We start from the raw sequence: 26,499 nt of genomic DNA, 5'->3' as shown, positions 1-26,499 counted from the left end.
TAACCGACAGAGCCACCCAGGCATCCCCAGACTGATCTTTTAAATGTGAAAGTTAAACCATTTTGTCCCAAGACTCTCTTGGAGCCCACAAGGGTCTGCGTGATGGGGTCCCTGCCAGGGCTCAAGGAGCTCATCTCATCCCCCTGTATCCTTGCACACCCAACACAGCCAGGGGGGGTTCCCAATCACCACAGCACACCTTACCTCCATGTCCCTGCTCCGGATTGTGATCTCTCTCTAGAATGTTCTTTTTTTTTTTTTTTTAAAGATTTTATTTATTTATTTGTCAGAGAGAGAGAGAGAGAGCGAGCACAGGCAGACAGAGTGGCAGGCAGAATCAGAGGGAGAAGCAGGCTCCCCGCGGAGCAAGGAGCCCGACGTGGGACTCGATCCGAGGACACTGGGATCATGACCTGAGCCGAAGGCAGCTACCCAACCAACTGAGCCACCCAGGCGTCCCTCTCTAGAATGTTCTTGAGCTTGGCTATTTAGTCCTCGTCCCTGGGGTGGCAGCCCCTTGACCACCCCGCCGACAGCTGTCCCATCATCACCCTCCCCCATCTCCCTCATCCGCACCCTCTGCTGGCTTCGCTCAGAGGCCACATCTTGGTCTGGACTTACCTGGCTGCTTTATTTATTTCTCCGTAGCCTGCTCCCCTCCTGCCCCTGCAGGAAAGCTCTAGAAGAGTACGTACTCCATCTGTCAAGTCTCTGCCCCTAACGTGCCAGACTTGGCTCACAGGGTCTGTCTCCTTGGCCTGACGATGGCTTTTTACTCCCTGTGTCTTCACACCATCTTCTGTCCATATGTGTTGGTGTCCAATTCTCTCTTTTTAGACAGCGGTCATATTGGATTAAGGCCCACCCTAATGACCCCATTTTAATTTAATTTCCTCTTTAAAGATCCTATTTCCAAATGCAGTTCCATTCTCTGGTACTGGGGCTTAGGACTTGCCCATGTGAGTATTTGGAGGACTACAATCCAGTCCATAGTGGCTAACAGACCAGCAGCTAAAAGCTACCACCCTTGGGCAAAAAACTTGACTCCCTCCCTCTAGGAATCTTTCATGAACTGTCCAGCATTGAACCAGTGACGTCCCCCCTTCTCAGAATGACCATGGGACATGACTTATTGCTCCCACCCCTTCGTGTCTGTATGTGTGCGTGTGTGGTCCCATGTAGCTCTGTGCAGATGTGCATGTGTGTGTGCGTGCACATAGGTCTCTGGCAACCACTGGAGAGTGGAGCCTACCTTTTTCTTGAGGCAGCTTCCTTGCACAGGGTACCAAGCACATAGTAGGGGCTTTATCAACACTGAATGTTTGGTTGGCTGCTGGCCTCAACCCCAAGACTGAGAACAATATATTTCATTCTAAGGAATCCCAAACCCTCCTTCTGAAGGACCAGTGCAAGTAAAAGATGCAGCCCAGGGAGGGGTTGTCAGAGTCTAGGGGTGTGGGGATCAGGAAGGAACACAGAACGGGGAGCTAACACCACTGTTCACAGGCAAGGACACAGCAGCGCTGAGAGGGGACGAGGTATGTCTGAGGGCGCCCGGCCAGATAGGGACAGAAGCAGGAGCCAGAATGGGGCCTTCTGATTCCCAGGCTACTCCTCTGTCCACCACAAGCACCACCTCTGTCCCCAGGACAGGCCTCAAACCAGACCCAAACATAGCCAGCTTTTTTTTTAACTTAGAAAAAAAAGGGGGATATTCTAGTTCATTGAGAGTAACCACTTAAGTCAGAAAGCCGATCAATTTTCAAACAATAGTGTGTACCAGAAGAGAAAATTCCAGAAACTATAACGGCCCCACGCAGATAAGTCCCTTTGTTCGATGATGCTGGTGGCCTCACTGGTCCTGGCAGGGTCTCAGTGTCACCATTCTAAGCACCAGCCCCAACAGCCTGTCTTCTGTGAGGTGTGTGAGATTGGGGTCCCCTGCACGTTGAGCTCTACAACAAATTTCTAATTTTAACATGCTTACTTGCTCTATTTCTCTTTTTCCTCAAACTGAGAGTAGAATAAGGCCCCACCCCAGTTTCCTTACTTAACCATATTTGCACTATTTTATCATTTTATTTATTAACCAATTTTTCACTACTCTGTCCTCTACATTGCCTCCAAAGAATTCTTTCTAGAGTATAAGTCATACCATCTCAGTCCCTTCTTCCAATCATTTAATTCCCTACCCTGCCCACCCACATATCACCTCTAGGGATAAGCCATAAGCTTCTTAGAATGGCATGGAAGTTGTTCCTGATACGGCCCCTGCCTTCCTGTGCAGACACACTCATCGCTAGGATGCCTTTAACTACAAGGGACAGAGAACTCAGCTCAAACATTTAAATATAACCACGCTTGTGATCTCCCCTCACTGGAAGTCCAGAGGCAGGAAGCTTTGGGCCATTCAGTTCAGGGTTTATAGCATCACTGTGAGCCGAGGGCCCTGACCATTGCTGCCATCCTCATGAGGGCAAGGTGGCTGCAGCGGCTCCAAGTGTCCTTGCCTCCCATTCCAATATCAAGAGGCAGAACCAATCCTGGATGGGCTTTCCCTTGCATCTCATGGGCCAAAACTACGTGACAGACCCTTTCTGAAACTGACCTGGGCAACGGAGTACCGTGATTGGTTTACACGAGTCAGCATTTCCCCAAGACCCAGGGCTCATCCCAACCTTCACTTTCCCTTTGAAGCCTTTCCTACCCAATGCGTGGCAGAGCTACTGGATGTCTCCTCATCCAGTAATTCAACAAACATCACCTGAGCATCCAAGAGGTGTCAGACATGGGAGCACAGTCGTCGTGAGCAGACCCAGACACGGGGCTGCCCTCATTTTCTCCCTGTGTCTATTATCTATTATAGGACTCGACATATTTATTGTTTTGTGGAGGGTGTGATATTAGGCACCTCCCGGTTTCCTCATGTGTGAAAGGGGGGATAATACTGTCCACTTCGATGCTGCCAGAGAAAACACACATACCAAACACCAGGACGTGCCCAGTTTGTAGTCGATGTAACTCTCCACAGATTTGCTTCCCACAGATGAGGAGTACTTCTCTGGTGTGTGAACTCCTTTGACAGGCCAGAATAATATTTCCAAATGCATCAAATAGAGTGCATGAGATAAGAAAAGAAACTGATTATATTGAGAGACCATTATTAAAATATTTTAAAATACTTCTAATATAGAAACCCTGTGTATGTTCCTTATTGATAATCAAATAACATAATATAGTGTCAGATCTAATATTATTTCAAAGTGGGGATAAGTGTTAATAATATGTCATGCTACCTCCTGTTGTTGTATGGTCCTGTGAGAATGTCTGACTGCGGGTTCTGGCAGAATCCCAGCTGTTGTTCCTGTTAATCCGTTGGTTGCCAGTATTTACATTTTAATTAAGTACTAACTTTTCAGTCACAGGCTAGGGAAAATAAAGCTGTAGTTTTCTCCCATTCAGGTTCTCAAACCCCTCGAATTCTATCCATGGACCCTTTGGGAGTTATTAGACCTCGACTTCAAAACCTGCCCCTGGAGCTGGGACAGAGATGGCCTATTTTCCCCAGGCCCTGAAAAGAGCATCCAATAAGGCCTCAAATAACCAAAAGACTTGGGAAGCTTATATATACACAGACAGAAAATGAGAACATTCAGAAAGGTGCAGGCCGGGCCTTCTTTTTAGACCCCAGAGCCTGGAAGGGCTTTAAACAAATTCTTTTCATTTACAGCAAGACTGTATTTATCCGATTTCTTTCATATTCCAGATTTCGCAAGATGGCGGCTTGCAACCTGCAAGGAACCACCCAAACAGCAATGATGAATCCCTAAGAGAACCCCCAGGGCTCCTCTCCCTGAGCCAAGCCCGAAAGGGGCTGCTGGTGTGTGTTCGCAGGAGGTGGTACTGTGGGAAGTCAGAGAGTCCCAGAGCTCTCAGCCTTCCCAGCCTGACTGGCTCTGCGACCCTGGCTAAGCCAGCTCTCCTCACTCAGTTTTCGTGCTCATCCGTAAAAATCAAAGTTTGGGGGAGATGACGTTCATCACATGGGGCTCTGAATACCCATCTTTTTTTTTTTTAAAGATTTTATTTATTTATTTGAGAGAGAGAAAGCACAAGCAGGGGGAGCAACAGAGGGAGAGGGAGAAGCAGGTTTCCTGGGGGGGGGGGAGGTAGCCCAAGGCTGGAGTCGGTCCCAGGACCCTGGGATCATGACCTGAGCCAAAGGCAGACATTTAACCAATTGAGTCACCCAGGCGTCCCCTGTTCTTGCTGTTTGAGAATTCTCAGCCAGTGGTGTGGTTTGTTGGTAGGTGCTCTTGTGTGTCCAGCCACCTTAAAATTAAGTCTTACGCAGAATTCCAGTGTCTGCATTTGCCTATGTGTATTTACAATCACAGGTGTCAATACTGTCTTGACAGTCACATGCCAGTGAGGCAGCACTGACCACGTGATAAAGACACACAGAGTTGGTGCCAAGCAAAGGCTGTATGACATCACAGCGTGCTGTGCTTGGGATGTTTCCAGCTGGTTGGAAACGAGGAAGGGCGGAAGAAGGAAGTTATTCCATCACAAACAGAGGATAAATCCTACTCGAGGACTTCAGGGCCCCAGTCCCGTGGCTCGGGAGGCTTGAGCAGGACATGCGATGCCTCACATACATTCCGCAGATTACTTTGAACCTGGATTTCGTTTGTAGATTTGTTCTCCTTTAATTTGAATTTTTATTTCTGTTTATCTTTGTATGGGAGTTATCAGTATAAGGAGTTCACAGGTAGTTTTATGTTTGTACATGTTTGAGTAGCATTATTACAAAACAAAAACTACTTAAAACATTGGAAGCATCTGCAATCTTTTTTTTTTTTTTTTTTTTTTTTACAGGAGAGAGGTCCCAATATTAAATCTGAGAATGAACTAAAACAAAAAACACCTCTGCCCCCACCCCCACCTGACCTTCAGGGTTTCTGATTCCTAGAGAACAAAGTCAGACCTGCATGCCCCTAGGGGTGGGGCTGGGGCTGGGGCTGGGGTCATCACCTTTGGAGGGAGAGGGCCTGGGTGGGGGGGTGTTCTGCCGCCCTCTGCTGGCCATGTGAATCCCTGGCTGGGGGATCACCCTGGGCTTGGAGAATTGGGAGGGATATTTTTGGTCCGAGATTGGGGTGAAAGGGGGCAAAAATGAGCTTTATTTGCAGGAACATGGCACAGAGCTGAGCCCCAACCCTTGCGATCCCTCAAGACCTAAACTGAACCCATTCCACAAGCAAACACTGTCTCTGCTTGGGGACCAGGCTTGGGTAAGGGATGGTGGATGGAAGACAGTGATTCAAGTGACCCCAGGAGTTGAAGGGGAAGCGGGAGAGGTGCCACTCCATGGGTCTCCCTGGTGGCCACACCAGGAGAAGGCTCTATTTGTTTCACCCTGGCCTGAAGGACCCAGAGCTTTGTCTGGGTTCTTAGTTTTGTACCTGTTATGGGAACTTTGCCTTGGTTACTTAGATCCTAAGCATTCATTCAGAGGCAAGGAGGTCCCTCCACCTTCTTATAAAAGGTCTTGTGATGACCAAACTATTGAGGAGGAGAAGGAAACAGTCTGAATCAAGGAGGACCGCCTTGGCACCTAGAAGACCTCTTCTCCCCCAGCCCTCCGTCTCCTCCTGTCGTCTTTCCTCTTCTGGGTCCTGCAGCCCTCCAGCCAGTTCTGTTCCCTTCAGCCTTTCACTGAGGAAGTGAAGGGTCAGGAAGGCTAGGTTTGGGGGCTAGGTCTGTTTGATGGAGTACTGGACAGCAGTCTTCCAGAAATGTTTATGTCTCTAGCGAGCAGGTCCCTAAACCCGTCGTTGCAACACTGTGGCTCACCGCTGGAGTAAGACCTGGTAGAGGGGGCCCAGGAGGGCTGCCCGGCTCCTGCATTCAAGAACCGGTCACTCACAGCTCTGGGGTGTGGGAGTGGTCACAAATCTTTATCCTACGTGGGTCAACCCCAGCCCCATCTTTTCCTACTCCTTCTCTCTCCCTTGGAACCCAACATAGGGCCTAACTCCTGGTAGGTGGAAGGGTGGTTCTGGGCAGAAGCTTTCTTGAGCAGGACAGAGAGACGTCATCCTTCTCCTCTTTCAGGAGGCTAATGGCCCAGCCCTCCTTGTGTCGCTCACCGTTTGTTCATTTGGGGACCCAGAAAACTCAACATAATCTTCCCAACTCCGTCCCTCTGGGTCTTCCCAGTGGGGCCTGCCAGGCGGAGGGCCTCCCTAACGACAGCTGAAAAACCCCTCAGAACCTCTGTCACCCACTTTCCTCCTGGGACAACACCCACCCCACTCAGCAGACCACTTGCTCCCAGCCTTCCCCCAGTGAGGAACCCACTCCACCAGTGGGAACCGGAGCCAGGGGCAAGCCTCCAGCGAAGGTTCTGTCTCCCTGCTTCCTCCCCAGAGCACTGGCCATCTTCAGAGTCACCCATCTCCCCATCTAACCTTCAGATGACTGCAGACTCTGATTTCAAAAGAACACAGAGGGCTTTCAGCCCAAAATGCCTCTACCTGGCTCACACGATGTTTGAGCTGACAGACCCTACACCCAGCCTCACATCTCTCCTCCACCACTCACTAGCTGGGGTGACCTTCTGCAAGTGACTTAACCTCTCTGAGTTTCATTTCCTCATCTCTACAACAGAGATCCTAATAGTACTTTCTCATACAGTCCTCGTGAGCATCAAAAGAGTCAATGTCTGGGAAATGCTCGAAAAGGGCTCCACCGGTCATTGGTGCTCAAGAGAGGGCATCCTTCCATCACCATCATCTTTGCAAATTAGCAAGCCTTGTCAAGGAGCGAGCAGAGCTATGACTGACCAATCCATGCCCTTGAGCTGCAGAATGAGGCTCGCAGAGCCTGCTGCCACGCACATAGGCTGGCGAGGGCATCTCCAACCCAGCGCCCAGAGCTATGCCAGTCTCACGGGGCCGCAGACGAACACGGTATTCCAGGAAGAGGCAGTCTTGCGGCAAGATAAGACTAATTCACAAAGCAATTAGTAAAAAATACAAGATAGCTTAAAAGTACTAAATTGTTCGGTGCAGACTATAATTGTCTTAATAAGAAGAACCATTTGTGTAGCATTTTAGCATTTACCTAGCACTTGGAAATACATTATCTCATGTAATCCTCAAAACAAACCAGCCGGGTAAGGACTGGAATTAGCCCACAAGGAACCAGAGGCTCACAAAGGTGAAAAGGCTTGTAATCGTGCGGCCAGTAAGTGGTGGACTTGGGAAGGACCACTTTGGCTTGTTCTAACTTCACTGGTTCCCGTGGGATGCGTGTGTGTGTGTGTATGGGTGTGTGTGCATGTGTGTGTAATTGTGTGTTGGGATAGCCAGGCTGAATGTTTATGGAGTGGGTGCTTCTTTGGATTTTCCGTTCAGAGTTGCCCTGCTCCTCCATTGGCCCCCAAGATCTCCGGTGGCCAGGATATCCTGCGGTTCATGTTTTGCCTCTGTTAGCACTGTGTTCAGTGGCATTATTCTGGGTCCCTTCTTCCAAGTGTGGTGACCTCTCAGAGTTGGAGGTCTCTGAGCCATCCAGAGGGCAGGGATTTTGGGGGCCCTATGACCCCAGCACGGCCCCAAGGCCCTCAAAAATACAGGAGCCAAAGGTATGGAGCTAGTAGCTCAGGCCAGCCCACACTGCGCCTGGGAGCCGGAGCCAGTACCCATTAGACAGACCCACCAAGCAGGGCTGCAGCAGGCCCCCAGGGCCTCTCAGAGATGCAAAGCCATGCTCCCAAATCCATGTGAAAGGGAGAGTGGAGGAGGACCCAGAAGCAGGACCACAGCCTGGGGAAGGATGGGAAGCGGCGGACCCCAGACCAGCTGCAGATGACACAGTCATGGAAACTATCCATTGAAACACAGTACCTGGGTTCAAGTCCCAGTCTTTCTGCCCCCTAGCGGTGCCACCTCAGCCAAGTACTCACCTTGGAGTGCCTCGGTTTCTTCATCGGCAAAATGCGGATAATAACCATACCTCTGTCACCGGGGACGAGTTTCAATCAGCCACTTTGTAAAACATTGCCTGGCACAGAGTAGGTTTGATCAGGCCCATGTGATGACTTCCCGGAACTTTTGCTTCCTTGGCCTTCTTCCTCCATCACAAATGTTAAAAATTCTCCTGTACAAGTATGCTGGTATAAAGCTGGATTGTAGTCATTGTTTTTTATTTTAAAAGAAGCGGAAACATTTTTATAGGCCTCTAAATGTATTGTGACTCCTGAGCATCAGACTTATCGTGCCTAGTGGATAAAAGGGGCCCTAGGGCTCCATCCTGTTTGCTAATGTAGATATTACAGTGTCTCTGAAACTGCCTGGTGCTTTGGCCTGTAAGGGCCATTGTCATTCCTTTAGGAATGCTCTGTCCATCCTCCTGCTTTTTTACAGGAGGATGGCCCTTCACTCTTTTTACTGAATGCCATGCTTCAATGACAAATTTCCCAGTAGGAGGGTGTCTTCCGGCCTCTGCCTTCTCTCTCTCCCCGGGCATCACAGAGCTGTGGGGAGGCATGTTCTGCTGTGGGAATGACAGGCAGGATCAACGTGGGTGACAGGCTCCTTTAGACCTCAGGGTTCAGGAAGAGGCCTCTGGAGGCAGGATGCCTTCTCCAGGCAGCCCTCAGAGTGGTAGCAACAGCGTCCTCTAGTGGCCCCCAAACTCCCTCCATGCTGTGCCTGTCTCACCTCTCACCGGTGTTCCAAAGGTGTCCCTTGCGTCCCCCATTGAGAGCATAAGGATTTTTTAAAAAGATTTTATTTATTTATTTGACACACAGAGAGAGATCACAAGTAGGCAGAGAGGCAGGCAGAGAGAGGGGGAAGCAGGCTCCCCGCCGAGCAGAGAGCCCAACGTGGGACTCGATCCCGGGACTCCAGGATCATGACCCAAGCCTAACCAACTGAGCCACCCAGGCACCCATTATTCAGGGAATTTGTAAGAACATTATTCAGGGTGGCTCGGTGGGTTAAGCCTCTGCCTTCTGCTCAGGTCATGATCTCAGGGTCCTGGGATGGAGTCTGGCGTCGGGCTCTCTGCTCAGCAGGGAGCCTGCTCCCACCCTCCTTCTGCCTGCTTCTCTGACTACTTGTGATCTCTGTCAAATAAATAAAATCTTAAAAAATAAAAAAAAGAACTGCAGGTGTCCACCCCATTCCCAGAGATTTGCATGTGAAGGTGGCCTAAAGTGTGCATTTTTGAGACCCAAGGACCATACTTTGAGAACCATCACACAGTTTTTGGGCAGATGGACAATCACAGGGATGCCGCACCCCCAGTTCCTGCTGGTTACAGAATGTGCCTGGCACCAAGCTCAGTTAGGACTATTACAGATGGTCCACAAGACAAGCCACTAGAGTATGCGGAGGTTCTTAAAAACCTATCAATGTAGGTTTTTATCATTAATTAGTCCTTTATTCCTATTCTTATTTTAGCGTATGGTTTGTGTGGCTTATATATACTTTAGTATACATATGTTGGGAGAACAAATTTTTAAAATGTTTTGATCAATAGGGGCCAACCCAAAATGTTTCAGCCCATTGTGTTAAACAGGGGTTCTTGTCTTCAAGAAGCTTCAAGGTGAGGAGGTAATGTCTAATGTGGAAAACCATAAAACAGGGTAGAAGGGAATAAACGCCTTAGATAAGCTACTGTTGATGATTTTGCCAGAATCAGGAGCCCTTATGTCCATCCAGGCTGATGAGGGACAACTCCACAGTCGGTCAACAATTTGCAGGAACCACAACTCATCAAAGGACTGTCCCAGAGGCAGGATGGAAGGCACGGAGAGGGGAGAGGGGGAGTCATAGTCTCAGAGGAATGGACAGTATGACTTCTCTGGGGCAGCGTAGTTATGGAGGTACCCACGGAAATGGAGGCACTTCGACTTTATTTAGTGGTGCCATGACATCCACCCTGGGTTCACAGAACAGGGGACCCTGATACAAGAGCAACAGAGCAACTTGACTCAAATCAAATCCAGCCCGGCTATTCCGGAGCACTCAGGAATGAGCCCTTTGCTGCCAGCTCAGGCCCTCAATGGTGTTCCGAAGCATTAGCGTCCAGTCGTCACCCTTCCGCATCGGGGTGCAGCGCGTCTCCTTGAACTCCAGGGCCAGGATCTCCGCGGGGGTCTCTGGGGTCAGCCCGGCAGCCAGGACAGCTTCTGGGAACTTGGCTGCAGAGGCGGGGGCCAGACAGCACCGGGGAAGGCTGTGCGGTGGGGCAGGTGGGAACAGGAGGGCAGGCCAGAGACCAGACAGAGAGATGTGGAAAGGAGGAGGCGAGGAGGGGAGAGGAGAAGGAACAGGGGACGTAGGGATAGGGTGGTGCACAGAGAAGAAAGGAAGAGAGAGAAAGAGGCAGATGTTGGGTACTTTGAACTCATCTCTGCAAACAATGCCAGGGAAACTGCTCCTTTTTGTGGGAGACCCAGCTCAACCACCACCTCTCCGTGGCTGCCCCCCAGAGGGCTGTCACACACCCTCCTCTGGGACCACAGTTCTCAGGGAATAGCTCCTGCTCGTGAAAGCCATTTGTGCAGATTCCTGCCTCCCCTGCTTGGGGAAGAGGAGGGCCCCCCGAAAGCCAGAGTATCTCGGTGACCCAGGCACCCACGGCCCGTACCTGGGCTGCTGCCGGTCGGTCTGCTGGTAATGGTAACTCACGGCCACAGCCGAGTGAGGGCACAGCAGGTACTGGTTCTCTTCCCAACATCGACTCATGGTCCGGGTGATGGCCTCATCCGACACTGACTCAGACGTCATGGCCTCTGAAAGCTGACAGGTCCCAGGGTCAGAGGGGTGGGAATCAGGGTCCAGGAGGTACCCAGGAAAGCGAGCCGAAACGCAATACATAACATAGGCAGCCAACACCAGACACTCAGAAAGAATCTCCAGACTAAGTTGCTCAACTTCAGCTCAGAGAAAAATCTGGTTCCCGTGTTTCCCAGTTTTAAGTTGCTTCCCTCAGCTTGGGGGAAGAATCCTTTGAGTTTCAGGTCCATAAATTTAGTTCAGATTAGCTCATGAATTAGCAAGTTTGTATATAGTCTTGTTCAACAAACGGACAAAACACAGAAGGTTAAGGGCATTCAAACATTCCTGGTGCCCTGTCGTTGGTACAAACCCTTCCAGTGGGTGCAATGAGCGCCCACCCAGTGGAGCTCACCCAGTGAGCTCCCACCCAGCCCAGGTCACACCTCCTCCAGGAAGCCTCCCTGTAACCAGCAGATAAAGGAAGACTCCCTTCCCACTGCCCCTTCAGTGGGGAGGGCTGATCGGATCGTTCTCTGAAAATTTATTGTGTGCTATCAGTGTGCCCATCACCCCGCCTATATATGCGTACAGCAGAGACCACAAGTGCCATAAATCCTTTGTACAGCTACCTGTCCCATTAGGGTTTACGGTGGAGAGAGAATGTGTTTTCTTTATCTTTGTTTATCTCTAGCACGTAGCACGGTTCCTGGTTACAGGAGACATGTTGAATGAAGGAAGGAAGGAAGGAAGGAACGAGTGAGTGACAGCTGTTCTAGCAGATGGACAGTCTTGTAAAGCCAGGGAGAGAACGAAGCAGGGTGGGATCTGGTGACTATGCTCCTGGAGCACCTCATTTACATGAGGAGAAAGAACCATTAACCGAGTAAGCTGATCTTTGTGTTATGGTCTGAATCTTTGTGTCCCCCCATCCCGCCCAAATTCATATGTGAAAAACTGAATCCCAGTGTGATGGTATCAGAAGGTGGGACTTTGGGGAGGTCATTGGTGGGGGGGGTGCCCTCGTGAATGGACTTAGTGTCTTTATAAGAAGAGGCTGGAGAGCTAGCTGCATGCCTTTCCACCATGTGAGGCTAGGACAACACACTGACTGTCCACCGTTTCCATGGTAATTGCTCCTACCAGAACCCAACCATGCTGGCACCCTGATCTCAGACTTCTGGCATCCGGAACTGTGAGCGATAGATGTCTATTGGTTATAGCCAACTCAGTCTCTCCTTTGTTAAAGCAGCACCAATGAAGACAGGGTGTGTGTCACAGGAAACATCCAAATTCCACTCCGGTGTGCATGGCTGGCTAAACCCAGAGAACTATATCCAGTTCTAGAAACAACCTTTAAGACAGTCATTGGCTAGGTGAAATTAGGTCACATAAGGGACAGCTAAAGGAACAGGGAAGACTCAGCGGAGAAATGGAAATTCTCTTCAAATATGGGAATCACACGGCTTCCCCCGTGCAGAGTTCAGTTGAAAGGAGGAGATCCCAGCTCAACATACAGAACTTCGTAACGATGAGAGCTGGTGTGAGGTGTGAGGTCCTGGTCCCTGGACATAGAGTCTGGAAGACTTGGTGGGACGTGGTAGAGAAAATTAAAGGCAATGTCAACGTACAAAATCCTTTTTCTTAAGGCAAAATAAGTGGATCATCACCAGGTTGTATTAAAATAAAAGCAAGGAGGGCACCTGGGTGGCTCAGTCAGTTAAGGGTCCAACTCTTGAGTTCGGCTCATGTCATGATCTCAGGGTCGTGAGATCAAGCCCTGCTTCAGGCTTCGTACTGAGTATGGAGCCTGCTTAAGATTCTTTCTCTCCTTCTGCCTCTGTTTTCCCCCAACCCCCGTCCACTCACACACACGCTCTATCTCTCAAAAATAAATTAAATAAAATAAGATAAAAGCAACCCTTCCCAACTAGATTCCTATCACTCTGAAGAAATAACATTTCTCCTTTTCCTTTTAAAAAGATAGCTCAAGAGAATAATGTTGCCAGTTGTTGCTACTGCTGAAAATCAACAATAAATAGAAATAATAATAGCTAATGTACCAAGCATGTACCAAGCCCTGTATTTCCAGGCAGTATACAAAGTGCTTCATGGGCATTATTTGACTTCAATCTTCAACGGTGGTAGGCATTCTCGTAAGCCCCACTTTACGTATGAGGAAACTGAGGCACAGAGTTTAAGAAACAGGCCCTGTCTCTAAACCAATGCTCTCTACTGCGTCTCCTCATTAATAAATTAATCCATAGAAAGTGACTGCAGAGGTGCCTGCCTCATCGCAGGTGCTCAAGAAACAGGTGCCCTCTTCCCTTAACCAGATCTCCAAACCCAAGTTGGGTTACATGGCTGCACCCTTTGCTTTCTCTGTGGTGTGTGGGTGGTGACTGACCTTGTCATGCAGTTCCTTGGGTAAACTCGTGCTTTGGGTCCTTTCAAACTGCTCCATGAGGGCTCTCGTCCCCTGGTTGTCAGAGCCCGACAGCAGCCAGAAGATCCTCTCCATGTTGTAGGGCACCTAGGCAGGAAGGCAAGGTGCCAGGACCCCACGGACCTTAGCCCTTGTCCATCCCACCCAGTCAACACCTGGGCCAAGCACACACTTTCCCACAGGTCCTACCTGAATGTCCATAGCTGAAGCCAAGGTCAGTTCGACAGCCTTGGACAGAGAGAAGTCTCCCCGCTGCACGGTCCTGTGGATGATGTCATTGCGGTTCACAGCCACGACCAGGCGGATGGGCAGGCCCATCTTCTGAGCAAGGCACCCGGCTTAATACAGGAGAGGAGAGGACAAAAGCTTTCTCAGACATGATGCCCAAAGTACAAGAAATAAAAGGAAATTTAGATAAATTGGGTTTCATCAAAATTAAGAAACTTTGGTGCTCCTTGAAAATTTTGGTTTGTGCTTCAAAGGATACTATCAAGAAAATGAAAAGACAGCTCATGGAATGGGAAAGAATATTTTGCAGATCTTATATCTGATAAAGGACTGGCATACAGAATATGTAAATAACTCTTACAGCTCAACAATAAAAATGCGAATATGCTAATTTTAAAATGGGCAAAAGACCGAAACAAACATTTCTCCAGAAGATATACACATGGCCAATGAGAACATAAAAGATACTCAACATCAGGGAACTAGAAACCGAAGTCACAGGGACATACCATTGCATGTCCATTTGGATGGCTAGAATCAAAGTGCTGGAGGGGCTATGGAGAAATTAAAACCCACACGTTGCGTTGGGATGGGAATATCAAATGATGGGAATACAAAATGGTGCAGCTTCTTTGGAAATGTCTGACCATTCCTCAAAAAGTTATGACTTTTTTTTTTCTGTGACCCAGAAATTCTACTCCTAGGCATACATACTCTAGAGAAATGAAAATACAGGTCCACATGAAAACTTAGGCACCAACGTTTACAGCAGCATTGTTTATAATAGTTATGATACTGAAGCAATCCTAATGTCCAATAATGATAAATGGATAAACAGAGGTGGTGTTTGCGTACAATGGAGTATTATTCAGCCACAGAAAGGAACCAAGTACTGATTACAATGTTGATGAAACTTGAAAACGGTAAGTGAAAGAACCTAAAAAAGGTCACTTATTGTATGATTAAATTACTATAAAATGTCCGGAATAGCCAAATTGATAGAGACAAAATAGATCAGTGGTTGCCTAGAGCTGGGGAGATGTGGGGAAATGGGGAGTCACTGCTAGAGGGAACACGGTTTCTTTCCAACGTGACGGAAATGTTCTGAAACTGACTGTGGGGACGGTTGCACAAATCTGACATATACTAAAAACTATTCAGTTGTACACTTTAAACAGGTGAATTGTATAGTATGTGTGTGTATATATATGTATATATAAAATTATGAGTTATACTATATAACAATAAAGCTCACACACACACAGAAACAGAAAAGAAGAGGAGATGCCACTGTCCCGATACTCTTCTCCACCTCCATATGTCTCCCTGCCTCCCTTCCTCTCCGCCTCTCTCTCTCACATACATACACACCAGGCACACCTGCTCGCTCTCACTTGAGAAAATGAAGTTTCTGGGAAGTTGAAATGACCCACCCCAAGCCTGCTGGGTGGCACACGCGCTAGCTCCCGACTCAGCCTCCTAGCAGCGGCCCCTTTGGACACCCTGTTCCTCCAGCAGCCTCGGCCCACCCAGCCAGCAGCTCCTGTTTGCATGGAACAAACAAAGAATTCCTCACCCTGGGAGAGGGAAAGGTAGTCATTTAGGAAGGTTTTACCTACTTCCATGAATGGTTCCTCTCTGGTGGGTCGTTAAGAGGAGTTGGGGATCACCACCCCACCCCAACGTCACTCTGCCTTTTGCAAAAAGCACTTTCACGTTCTTATTTTCCACTTGATCTGCCTGTAAACATCACGCTCTCTGTGTATGGCGGAGGAGAAAGGGACGCTCACCAGGGCCCAGGGGTTTAAATTTCCACAGCCAGTTCCTGATGGAGCAGAGAGGGATGGGAGCACTCTCTGCAAACATCAGTTTCGTGCCAGCCACTGTGGTGGGCCCTGGGATGCATGCAGGTGGCACCATCCACGGGAGGCTGATGCAAATGGGGAGCTCAGTGGGCTTCCCCACCGTGGGTGGTGAAGACGGTCCCAACCCCGTGGGAGTACAAGAAGTCAGGAAGCCCCCGGACCACTGAGCTGCTTCTGCGGTCTCACAGAAGCCCTCCTTGGCGCCCATCAGAAGCAATGCCGCCTACAGAACCATCCGAAACGGTCATGCTGGCGAGGAGGCAGCCTCGGAAGTTCACAAGGGGACGTAGACTCTGGAGGAGTGGTCATCCTGGCTGTGTCCCCAACCGGAGTGTAAGCAGGGGTCAGCTGGCTAACTTCCCTGTGCCTCCACTTCCTCTTCATTAAGTGGAGACAGCAGTACCGTCCTCACAGATGCGTGTGAGCATTAAGTAAGTTGACCCGTGAAAAGCACGTGGAGGGGCACCTGATGCATAGGAAGTGCTGGAGACATGCTTATTCTTATTCTAGAAGGTGGTTTCATGGCCACGCAGAGGCACAGCGCAGCACCCTTGCAAAGCTCATGCCCACACGTGAAGGATCTTACTTGCACTTCAAGGGAGCCCTGAGAGATACGATAAGCTATCCAGTATTGCTTTTACAGCTGAGCGGCTGGGTCTAAGGGACTGCCCCCAGGGCCATTCTGCTGGGGTCAGACCTCCTTCCACCTCACGCGGTCTCTGGGTAGGGACTCTGGGGTGGGAACATGTTGTGCTGGCTGCCCTCACAGCAGGCCGCTGGCTGAGGCCAGGAACAAAGTCCGCCTCTCTGGAAGCAGGCCCTGGCAGGCCAGCAGAGCAGCTAAACCTTGACCGCATCTCTCCACACTCTCCTTAAGGGGGGTTATAGCCCGTCCTTCCCTCCTGCAGCGAGCAGCCGAGCTGTCCTCCCACGGAGTGATGGGGAGGTTTGCTGGGGGTTTCTCCTGTGTGGTTGCCTGTCACCTTCAGAGCGAGGACTTGAACTGTCTCCTCACAGTTGCAGCCGAAGGGCAGCTGGGAGGACGAGGGCTATGGGCATTTTTCTGGAAAGCCCATCTCTGCCCAGGGGCCTCCTTACCTGCAAGGTTACCGGCAGCCCCTGTTGGCACAACCACCTCCACGGGGGGCAGGGGGTGGGTGTCCAAGGATGGCGCGCACTGGAAATAAGCGAAGAAGTGGTGGGCCATTTGCACGAGGACCCGGGACCAGTTGATGGAATTCAGACTCATCAGATTGTGCTTCTTGACAAAAGCCACGTCAGCAAACACAGCCTTGATTGGCTCATCCAGCTCATCGCTGTTGCCCTCCACTGTCAGGAGAGAGAGGGGAGGGGAGCTATCAGGAGCACGGAGCACCCCCAGTCAGCACTTGTTTGCAAGCAGGCCCTCCCGCCCTGGGCACACCCAGCCGGGACCTTCACTCAGCTTTGGTTTCTGCTCTCCCATGTCGTGGCCTGGCTTTCTAGACTTGAAATTAAGCAACTCAAGGAAAGAAACCATGTCTTATATTCTTGAGGTCATACTTCCAACATTTCTACCATTACATAAAATTAGACATAAACCGTCAACCTTCTGGGATGTTGGGAAAAGGCCTCCTCCTTGGAGTCCGTGCCCGCTAGCCCCACTCTGTAGGAACAAGAAGAGATGGTTTCTGAGGCTATGGTGTGGCAAGAGGCCGATCTTTTCTTTACTCCTCGGTCCTTTACCAGGACTTGGGGGTACAGACTATCTGTTCTCATATGCTCTGCCCTTCTCTCAGTTAGATCAAAGAGAGGCATTCTGCTCTCTGCTCCCACGTGGTAGGTAAGCTGGCATGGACCTTTCCTCCCTGAGCTGGGTGTGGGCACAGTTTAATTTATGGATGAATTACTGGGTCAACTTACAGGTGAGCTGGCTACTAGTCCAACTTGCCCTCCTCAGTCCAGCCCAACTAGCCACCAAGCCAATATTGATCTCTTATCCGACATCTCCGTCTATTTCTCCACCAAACTTGATCCCAACTTGAAAGACAGAGGTAAGATTTATTGCAGGAAGTGCCAGAGTAAGTCCCAAGGTTGTTACTCATTCCACTTAGCACTGTTTATTGGCAATGAGGCTATGGGGCTGACCCCAGATCCAACACCAGCGGGATGTTTGCTGGGGTTCTAGGAAAAGATTCACTGTGCTTAAGATGGAGCCCCAGGAAGAGAGACTTAGTTACCTGAAGTAAGCATCATAAGCCATGAGGGAGATGAGCCTTAGGATTGGGAAGGCAGAGCAGAGAATGCAAATAACCTGGGTCTCTGCTGAGGGACGGCTAAGTCGCTGAACCGACTCTTCAGGAACCCATTCAGGGACTTACACAGCTATTCCAGTTATATAAGCTGGAAAATACTCTGTTCGAGTTGGTCAGAGTTAGATTTTCTGTCACCACCAGCCAAAAATATCCTAAATAATGTATAACTAGCACTTGCTCATTATTCTGTGCTTAAGAAGAACCAAATACAAAATATATATGGAAATTAATGTCTTTAAAAAACCTCAGTGTCCAACGCACAACAATTCAGGTGGCCCATCCCTACTCCCTGAGCTCCCTGGTCTAAGGGAAAAGACATATCCACTCTTAGCTCCGGAAAAAACACCCATCCTCCTAGAAACCAGGTCAGAAGATTCCAGAAAGGAAAGGAAGGACCTGAACAGGTCTATTTAGGAACAAAACTTAATATATGTAAAGTCCGCTGTCTTATTTTCTTGAAGCTCAGAACACGGATAAAACAGAAATGTCCCTTGGGCTCCAGCAAGAAAACATTTATGACATAGGGCACTCATGACCATCCACATTTCTCCTACTGTTTTGCAAATGGGCACTGTTCTCTGCTCCATGGTCAGTAACGGAGCTTACACACAAGTCCTCGTGTAAAAGCCTTCCAATACCTGGTATAAGGCAAGAAGGGAGTAGGTGGCAGGACTGATGTACAAAATGTTGTTCTCTGCTTCGATTCTAGGCAAAAATAGTCCTAGATCTATAACTAGCAATCGTAGTGCTTAGGGCGTAACAGGGACCCTCGGGAGCCCAGATATCACACATCCAAATTTTGTAATGAGTGCGGGAAAACACAGCCGAATATGGGGAACGACCAATGCTAAGGGACATGTAAGATTTTCCAACACCTGCATTAGCTAAACCCAGAACTTTTCACTGGAACGTGTAGGTGCTTATTAAAGAAAAGAGTAGAAGGGGCTTTGGGCTTACTTTTGAACTCATGGACAAAGGATCTTCATGCTACCCCCATGAGTAAGGTCTGTCTGCCCTATGCTTTTGCTCCTTGATGAAATCCGTGTTCTATGAAAAGCACCCTCTGAGGGGTCATACCAGGAGCCTGGGTGAGTTGTAGGAGGAATGCCTCCAGCCACCAACTGCTCTCCTGCTAAGTGAGTGACCAAGCCAGGCCAGGCCTCCCGGACAGCTTTCCCAGGGCCACAGTGTACAAAACCTCACCAAGACCCCCTACTCCTCATACCCCCATCCCTGCTTTGGGATTACCTAGGTTCTAGCTAGGTGTGAAAAGTGGAAATAAGCACGTATGGCTCCCCTCAAGCTCCCTCTGTCCTTCTAGAGTCTCGATTTCTACAGAACAGATGCCCAGTGGGTACTACTGAGTAGTTTCCCATACCTGCTAACCAAATGCCTGACTGAGTAGTTTCTAGACCATAACGGAGGGCATGAGCTGTTACCATGTAAGGGCACATTCTTTTAAAATTATTATTGGATGTTGGGGCGCCTGGGTGGCTCAGTGGATTAAAGCCTCTGCCTTCGGCTCAGGTCATGATCCCAGGTTCCTGGGATCGAGCCCCGCATCGGGCTCTCTGCTCGGCAGGGAGCCTGCTTCCTCCTCTCTCTCTCTCTGCCTGCCTCTCTGCCTACTTGTGATCTCTATCTGTCAAATAAAATAAAATAAAATCTTAAAAAAAAAATTATTATTGGATGTCTTTGTGTCCGCTGAAGTTCAGGGCCCTGGAACAAAACCCAAGTCACTTGGCTTGGGCTGTGGGTCTGGCGGCGGCCTGAATATATGGCACCAGTAGGGTGAACCCACACAGAAGTGGCGTTCTTTGGGGTTTGGTGTTCAACCGCCACTTCTTGGGTTATACCATCAGTAACGGTTTGTGCATTTGTCACCTCCAATAGCTTCTGAAACTGTGTTGCCAAGAGCTTGCCCAGAGCTAAGCCAAGGCATATACCAACATCATGACCGATGAAGGAAGCGAGGGGCAGAGAAAAGGCAGGAGGAAGGATGGTCAACTCATCAACTGGCCAGTTGTACTCCAGCCCATCTCCCAAAACAGACGCCCTTGAGGCGGCCACGCTTTCCCTGGAGCCTCCATCCCAGCTCTCACCTCCGAACACATGGACGTTCTCCCTCAGCACCGTGGTCATCTGGAGCTCTTGGATCTTCGTGCAGTGACCCTGGGGAAGCAGAACGATGATGTCCACGTTCTTTGCTCCTTGAACACTCTCAATGGCAGCACTGCCTGTGTCCCCAGATGTTCCTGGATAGGAAGAAAAAATAACCCTCCCCTGTACAACAAGGGCAATGGAAAAGGAAAGAAGGGTCGCTAAAGCAACCCCGCCACAGGAGGCAATGTTTACTTCAGATACCTGGAGAGCTGGAACCTCGTACTTAATCTGGGGTCCACTCACCTCCTAGAGACCAGGGGACAGAAACCAAGGCATCTGTGAACTGGGTACCATATAATCTTACATATTTGGGGTACTTAAAATATTATTCTGAGAAGGTTCCATAGCCTCCACCAGACTGACAAAGGGGTCCACGGCACAGGAGAGGGTGACAAACCCTGCTCTAGAAGAACCAGTCACACATGCTCCTCGAGCCATCCATGCGGAGCAAGCTATGGTAGACACTGGCACGTCAGGGTGCCTACGGGGCTCGGCCCTCGTGCCCACGATGCACACCTACAACCACGGTGACGTGCTTCTCCTTCTTCTCCAGAAAGTACTGCAGGAACTGTGCTGTGCAGCCCAGGGCCAAGTCCTTAAATGCGTATGTGACCCCATGCCACAACTCCAACACGTTCAGCCCGTTCCTCAGTCTGGACAGATGGACCACCTCTCTGTGACGGAATCTGTGGAAGGCTCGGTCGATCAGATCTGTGCGGGGAGAGAGGTGGAACAGCGGGAGAAGGCCTGAGCTCGGCCTCAGGTTCTCTGATTCTCCCCCGAACCCCACCCCGTCTCTCTATGCTTTGAAGGTCAAGTTTCTCTCTCCTGCTACCCAATACAAGACCGGAAACTTTTACCCCAAAGGAGACTATAGATGAATAGAATTACTGAATCCTAGGCAAAAGTCTGAAAAGACATGAACCACACTGTTTGCAGATTCCTGAGTGATGCCCCCCAGAGAAGAGAAATAGTCTAAGACTTCAATCTTTCACTTTATAAACATCATCATTTGGATGTCTTGTGGGCATGCACGCCAGCTAAGGTTCAATTCAACAACTGTGCAACAAACGGATCCATGTCTCATCTCTCCTAATGTTCCTTCCTAAAGACTAGACGTTGTTTGTTTGTGCTGCACTAAATTTCACACCTGTGATACCAGAGACTGGGGTTGGTTTACCTATAATCCTGCCTAAGGCAGGTCTATCTTGGGTAGTGCTTCTCAAACTTTAACTGACAAACCAATCACCTGGGACCTTAAAATGCAGATCCTGGTTCAGAAGGTCTAAGGAAGGCAGAGAATTCTAATAAGAGCTTGGGCAATGCCAACAGTGCCATCAGACCACATTCCTGAGTGGTCCTCTTCTTCCAGCCCTGAACACTCACCACCACATTGTGGATTCGTTCCCACGTCTGGTCCATGGACCAGCAGCACTAGTATTATCACTAGCAGCGATATCACTAGCAGCATTACCACCAGCAGCACTAGTATTATAGTATTATTGGTCGGAATGCAGAGTCTCAGGCCCACCCCAGACCTACTGAATCAGAATCTTCATTTTAACAGGATCCCCAGGGAAATCGATGGGCACATTCCAGCTTGAGAGGAGTTGGTCCAGGACACTCTCCAAGTCCCTTCTGGAATTACCATTCAAGGAAACAGAACAGTCATCTGGGTCCACGTGCTTTATATACAAGTAGGAAACAGCCCAACATTCAAGCATCTCAGGATGTTGGTGAAGTCTCTAAGCCTTAAAGAGGTTTTTGAAAAATAAACTAAAGGAAAACATTCTCTGCAGATCACCATGGCATTCATCTCATTGGAGAGGGACGGTGGAATGGATAAATTCTCTGAGAATATTGCCATTTCTGGGATCCTAGAATCTGGGAAAAAAAACTCCAACGTTTGGGAAATAGGACTAGAAACTTCCTAGGGGTTAAGGGATGGATTCGCAGCTCTGGTGGGGGCAGGACTGGCAGGGGAATGAGGTGGGAGAGTAGGGAGGCTGGGGATGCTCACCGTTTAAGACATCTCGTGGAATGAGCTCAGGACCAATGAAGAGGGTGCACAGCTCCTTTACCAGACTGGGGTAGGAGAGCGAACTCCACTGACGCAGGGTCTCTATGCCCAACTGTGGGAGCTCCTTGGGCATGAAGAGACCGCCATCGGGAGCATAGCCAGAGAAGAGGGCCCCCTCAAAGTCGACCCGTGGGGCCATTCCCCTAGTGCTGACGTACCACATGATCCTGTTGGCCTGCAGAGGGAACAGTCCCAGAGGCACCTGATCTCCAAGCTCAGTACCCCACAGGAAAAAAGCTGAAGTGTACACACACCCTCAGCTACCCCTTGGACCACCACTCATGGGGGTAAGCATCCCAGCCTGAGAGACTGGAACCCTGTCTAGTCTCAAGCCAACTTCCTCTGGGACAGTCCAAATCGTGACCTCTCCAGTCAAAATGAGGCCAATTCACTGACCTTGGGAGAGGGGTTGCCAAGTCATGTCAGGAAAGGGGAAAGTTTGGTCCTCACTGTGGAGGAATAAGGGAACTGGGAAAAGATCATAGCAATAAAGCAAGTGCCATTTCGATAGCCCTCTTGTTAGAGGACCACCACAGTTGGTCAGGCACCCTTTTGAGAGATAACTGGGTCCACGTCTGTTCAAAAAGTAACCACTTTTGATGGTTATACAGCAATGTTGCCTATCACCTAGTGGTTCCTCACTCTGGTTGTTTGTTAGAATTAACTTGGGAGCTTTTTTTTTTTTTTTTTAAGATTTTATTTATTTGACAGAGATCACAAGTAGGCAGAGGCAGGCAGAGAGAGAGGGAAGCAGGCTCCCTGCTGAGTAGAGAGCCCGATGCGGGACTTGATCCCAGGACCCGGGACCATGACCTGAGCCGAAGGCAGGTACTTTAACCCACTGAGCCACCCAGGCGCCCCAGCTTGGGAGCTTTAAAGAAAGTGTTCCTATCTGGGACCCTCCCTGGATCAATGAGATTAGAACCTCTATGTGAGAGGCTCCATTGGTGATGTTACTGTGCAGTGAGGGTTAAGAAGACAGTAACCAACTTGTCCCACTCTTCTCAGGACCTTCCCAGTTTTAGAACTGAAAGTAGCATGTCCCAAGAAAACCCATCAATGCCAAACAAACTAGAATGGTTTGGTCATATTAGTTGAGAACCAGTGCCCTACCTCTCCGCCTAATCCTAGAATCATTAGAAGCGCAGGCAAGCTACCCTTAAGACAGTCTAGCCAAGGCTAACTGGTCCTGTGTGGGCTCAGGACTCTGACTGGGGTTGTGGGAAGGGGAACGTCCAAGGGCGCCCAAGGCCTAACTCTGGTCCCAGTGCCCCCTCAGTTAGGGTCCGAGGAGCCAGGTGCCAGGTCCAGGAGCTGAGCTTAAGCTCTGAATACCTTTCTCTGGCCCCTGGAGGTGATTCCAGGAGCTCTGGTTTTAAAGCCCCAAGGCCAGGAAACATTTCAGGAAGGGCTAGCAGGTAAAGAAATTTTCTGACAAAAAGTGGGGCAGGGCAGGAGGGCCTGAGCAACTGGCCACTGATCGCACACAGATCCCGTCGGGGCGGAGGCCCCCCAGCGGTCTCAAGTAGGCCCCGGCTTAAGGTCCCTGGGCACCAGTCCTCCCGCTAACCAGGCCCTGGGTCAGGGAAGGAAGTTTTGATAAGGCCCGCAGGATAAGGCACGCTCCCGGCCTCTGAAAACACGTTGGACTTCTCAGTTTCGGCTTCCGGGTACTGCAGAAATCCTACAGACCGCGCAAAGCCTCGGAAACCCTGGACCCGCCCTGGTTCCTCCGAGCGTGGGCAGAGCGCGGCCGCTAAGAGGTTAGAAGGGGCGGCGAGGCGGACAAGCCGCGCGGTAAAGTCAACCGCGAGTTCAAGAGCGCAGATAAGCCGCCACCGAGGACCACCCCCCCCCCCGCCTCCGCCCCCGCCCCCGCCCCCGCCCGGCCACCGCGATCGCCGGAAGCCGACGGGGGCAGTGGCCCCGCCGCCGGCCTGTGTGAGGGGAGCTTGGCCGCCGAGACGCAGGCTCCGTGGGGCTCCTCCCCTCCCCTCCCCTGCCTTCCCCTCCTCCAAGCCCGGGGATCGGGCGGCCGGGGCGCGAGGAGCCGGAGGGGCTGCCGGGACCGGGGTTTGGGGGGACGATTACCTGGTCCGCCGCGCAGGCGGCTGCGGGGGGCGGCCCCGGAAGCGGCTGGCGGGGCCCAGGCGGGGCCCAGGCGGGGCGGAGCGCGCTGGCCTCCGCGGCTGGGTCGGGCTTCCGCCGGGAGAGGGACAGGGACCGCGGGGCGGTGAGGCTGAGTGCGCGGGGGCGGCGGCGCGGGAAGAGGTGCCAGCGGGAGCGCAGCCCTTCACCCCTCACTCGGCACGGGTGTGTGTGTTTTAAGTTGGCACGGTTTAAGGCACCTCGCTAATCACTGACGTTCGGTCTCTTCACCTTCACTGCAGTCCTGGAACCTTATTTTTCCGATTAGAAAACAGGACAAGATGGAGGGAAGAACCCCTTCTTTGGGCTTCATGCTTCTCACCTGTAAAATCAGACTTCTGGACGAACTCCTTGTTCCTCAGACCCTAGGGCTAGTACATCCTGAATTCGGAATCCACGAGGATACCGGGCATTGTTTAAGCCCTGACAGTTCTTCGTAGGAAAACACTTCTTAATGAAGTACAGATCTATTCTAGAGTAAAAATCCTCCCTTCTTTCTTTCTTTCTTTCTTTCTTTCTTTCTTTCTTTCTCTTTCTTTCTTTCTTTTTATTTATTTATTTATTTATTTTTAAAGAAGCAAGACACTTGGGAAAAATGTCCTCTGGACACGGCAAATGCCTCTGGATTCACATTCATCCTCCTGGGTCCCAACTCCCTTAGGAGGCAAAATTTGAAGAGCTAAACTGGTGTCAGCTAAGGTTTGGTTCGTGCCTCTCTACTGGACCCGGTCCCTGTAGTGGACCCAACTGGGACTCACCGGGGCAGAGGACGCAGATGACTGCCCTCTCTTCCTCCCATTTATGACATTCTCCTAAACCTGTGGTCTCTGCTTATTGAAGTCACCTCTTTCCAGACCTCAGCCTGCATGTGCTCATTGGACATAGGCACCCAAGCCCACATACCTGCTACTGACTGACTCCAGTCTGGATGGCCCTCAGATTCCAGAAAGAGAGTCTGACTGTTCAGCTGATGTACTTTTGTCGTGGAGTTCAGCCAGAAGCCAGGGAGCCATTCTTAGCGGTCCAGGCCAGGCAGGACCTCCCAAAGGGTATCTGTTCCTTGTATCAGGTAAACTTTATCACTCAAAGGCCAGGGAGCCTAAGGCACCTGGAAAAAATGCCCTAAGATGCAGCCATATATGTTCCAATGCTCATCACCAACCAGGATGGAGTCTCAAAAACCCCAGAAGAAGGCTGCCTGGGTGGCTCAGTGGGTTAAGCCTCTGCCTTCAGCTCAGGTCATGATCTCCCTCCTCCCTCTCTCTCTCTCTTTCTGCTTGCCTCTCTACCTACTTGTGATCTCTCTCTGTCAAATAAATAAAATCTTAAAAAAAAAAAAAACCAGAAGGACAAAAGTACCTTCCACAGAGTTCTTCCCTCAGGCCCCTCGCCAGACTTACAGAGGTCTCAGGAGTTCATTATTCTGTAAGCAGAAGGGAAGGCCAGAAGTTTTTGTACACCGTCTGACTCCCTCAGAAAGGGGAGGAGCAAAAGGCTTGGGGAAGAAGAGGTTTAATTTACTAGGAATCCCTGCCCAGGACATTCAGAACAATGCAGCTCTGGAAAAGAAAAACTTCTGCATGGCCTACGAGAAGGAGGACAGAATTCGAAGTGCTGAACAGGATAGTAGCAATGTGGAATTCCCTGAGACTTTTACACAGGACCGACGTTGAGTTTTTATAAGATTAAAAATTGATTTTATGTACTTATTTTGCTTTTTGACCTTACGGATTAGAGTGCTTAGCTGTCTGCGGCTTTGAAGCCAACACAGACGGTTGACTACGGTCTCCCTGAGGTGGGATGTAGGAGCTAGGGGCCAGAGCCCTCTTTAAAGGTTAGAGAGCACACAGGAGCCAGGCTACCAGAGGGGCACGTGACCTGCCGGAAGCCCGCCCGCCATTTGTGCAGGCCATAGGCCAGCACTCAGTCTTTTTCTGGAGTTCTGGTGGGGCAAGGGCAGCAAGGCAAAGGGGAGAAAAGAGGGCATTCAGAAACAGGACACGCCTGGTCTCTCAGAGCATTTTGACTTCCTAAACTGATAATCCATTGTTTTACTTAATGTGTCTGGTGGTTGAGGAGATGGGGTGGTTAGTATTTATGCTCACATACTCTCAGTTACCTTCATTACTCCGAGTTCCTGACTCTGGAACAAGGGGTTCAAATAAATAGTCTCAAATTATCAAGAAAAAACTTGACTAGCATCATCCCAACTTTTTTTTTTTTTTTTTCCAGAAACAGACAAGTGGATCCTAAAACTTACATGGAAATGCAAGGGACTCAGAATAACTAAAACAATCTTGACAGGAAATTACAAAGTAGAAGACTTACACTTCCTGAGTTTAAAACCTAGCTCAAGGCTGTAATAGTCACGACAGTGTAGAACTGACATCCGAATAGACATACAGATCCATGGAAGAGAACTGATAGTCTAGAAATAAACCCATGCACGTACTGTCAACTGATTTTTACAAAGGTACCA

At 49.9% G+C, this 26,499-nt stretch overlaps 1 protein-coding gene across 2 annotated transcripts; it reads right to left on the bottom strand.

The window, feature by feature from the left end:
- Positions 1-9,914: 9,914 nt before the first annotated feature.
- Positions 9,915-23,994, bottom strand: LOC111148088 (threonine synthase like 2). Of its 2 annotated transcripts, XM_022504486.1 has the most exons (9): positions 23,964-23,994; positions 21,813-22,047; positions 20,309-20,503; positions 19,732-19,884; positions 16,434-16,664; positions 13,432-13,580; positions 13,204-13,329; positions 10,669-10,820; positions 9,915-10,254 (listed from the first exon to the last, which is right to left on the bottom strand). In XM_022504486.1, exons 2-9 carry the CDS (start codon positions 22,033-22,035, stop codon positions 10,044-10,046), a joined length of 1,440 nt encoding a protein of 479 aa, XP_022360194.1. In that variant the 5' UTR covers positions 22,036-22,047; positions 23,964-23,994; the 3' UTR covers positions 9,915-10,043. The 2 variants fall into 2 exon arrangements, with proteins under 2 accessions (XP_022360194.1, XP_022360195.1); XM_022504487.1 differs by lacking the exons at positions 16,434-16,664; positions 23,964-23,994 and having other exon boundaries at positions 21,813-22,510.
- Between the last annotated feature and the right edge of the window lie 2,505 nt (positions 23,995-26,499).

This window comes from Enhydra lutris, unplaced genomic scaffold, assembly GCF_002288905.1.
Source record: "Enhydra lutris kenyoni isolate GAN:26980312 unplaced genomic scaffold, ASM228890v2 scaffoldscaffold18, whole genome shotgun sequence".
Classification (NCBI taxonomy): Eukaryota; Metazoa; Chordata; class Mammalia; order Carnivora; family Mustelidae; genus Enhydra; species Enhydra lutris.
Note: the sequence above shows the minus strand (reverse complement) of the source record. Positions and strands in the feature narration are given on the sequence as shown.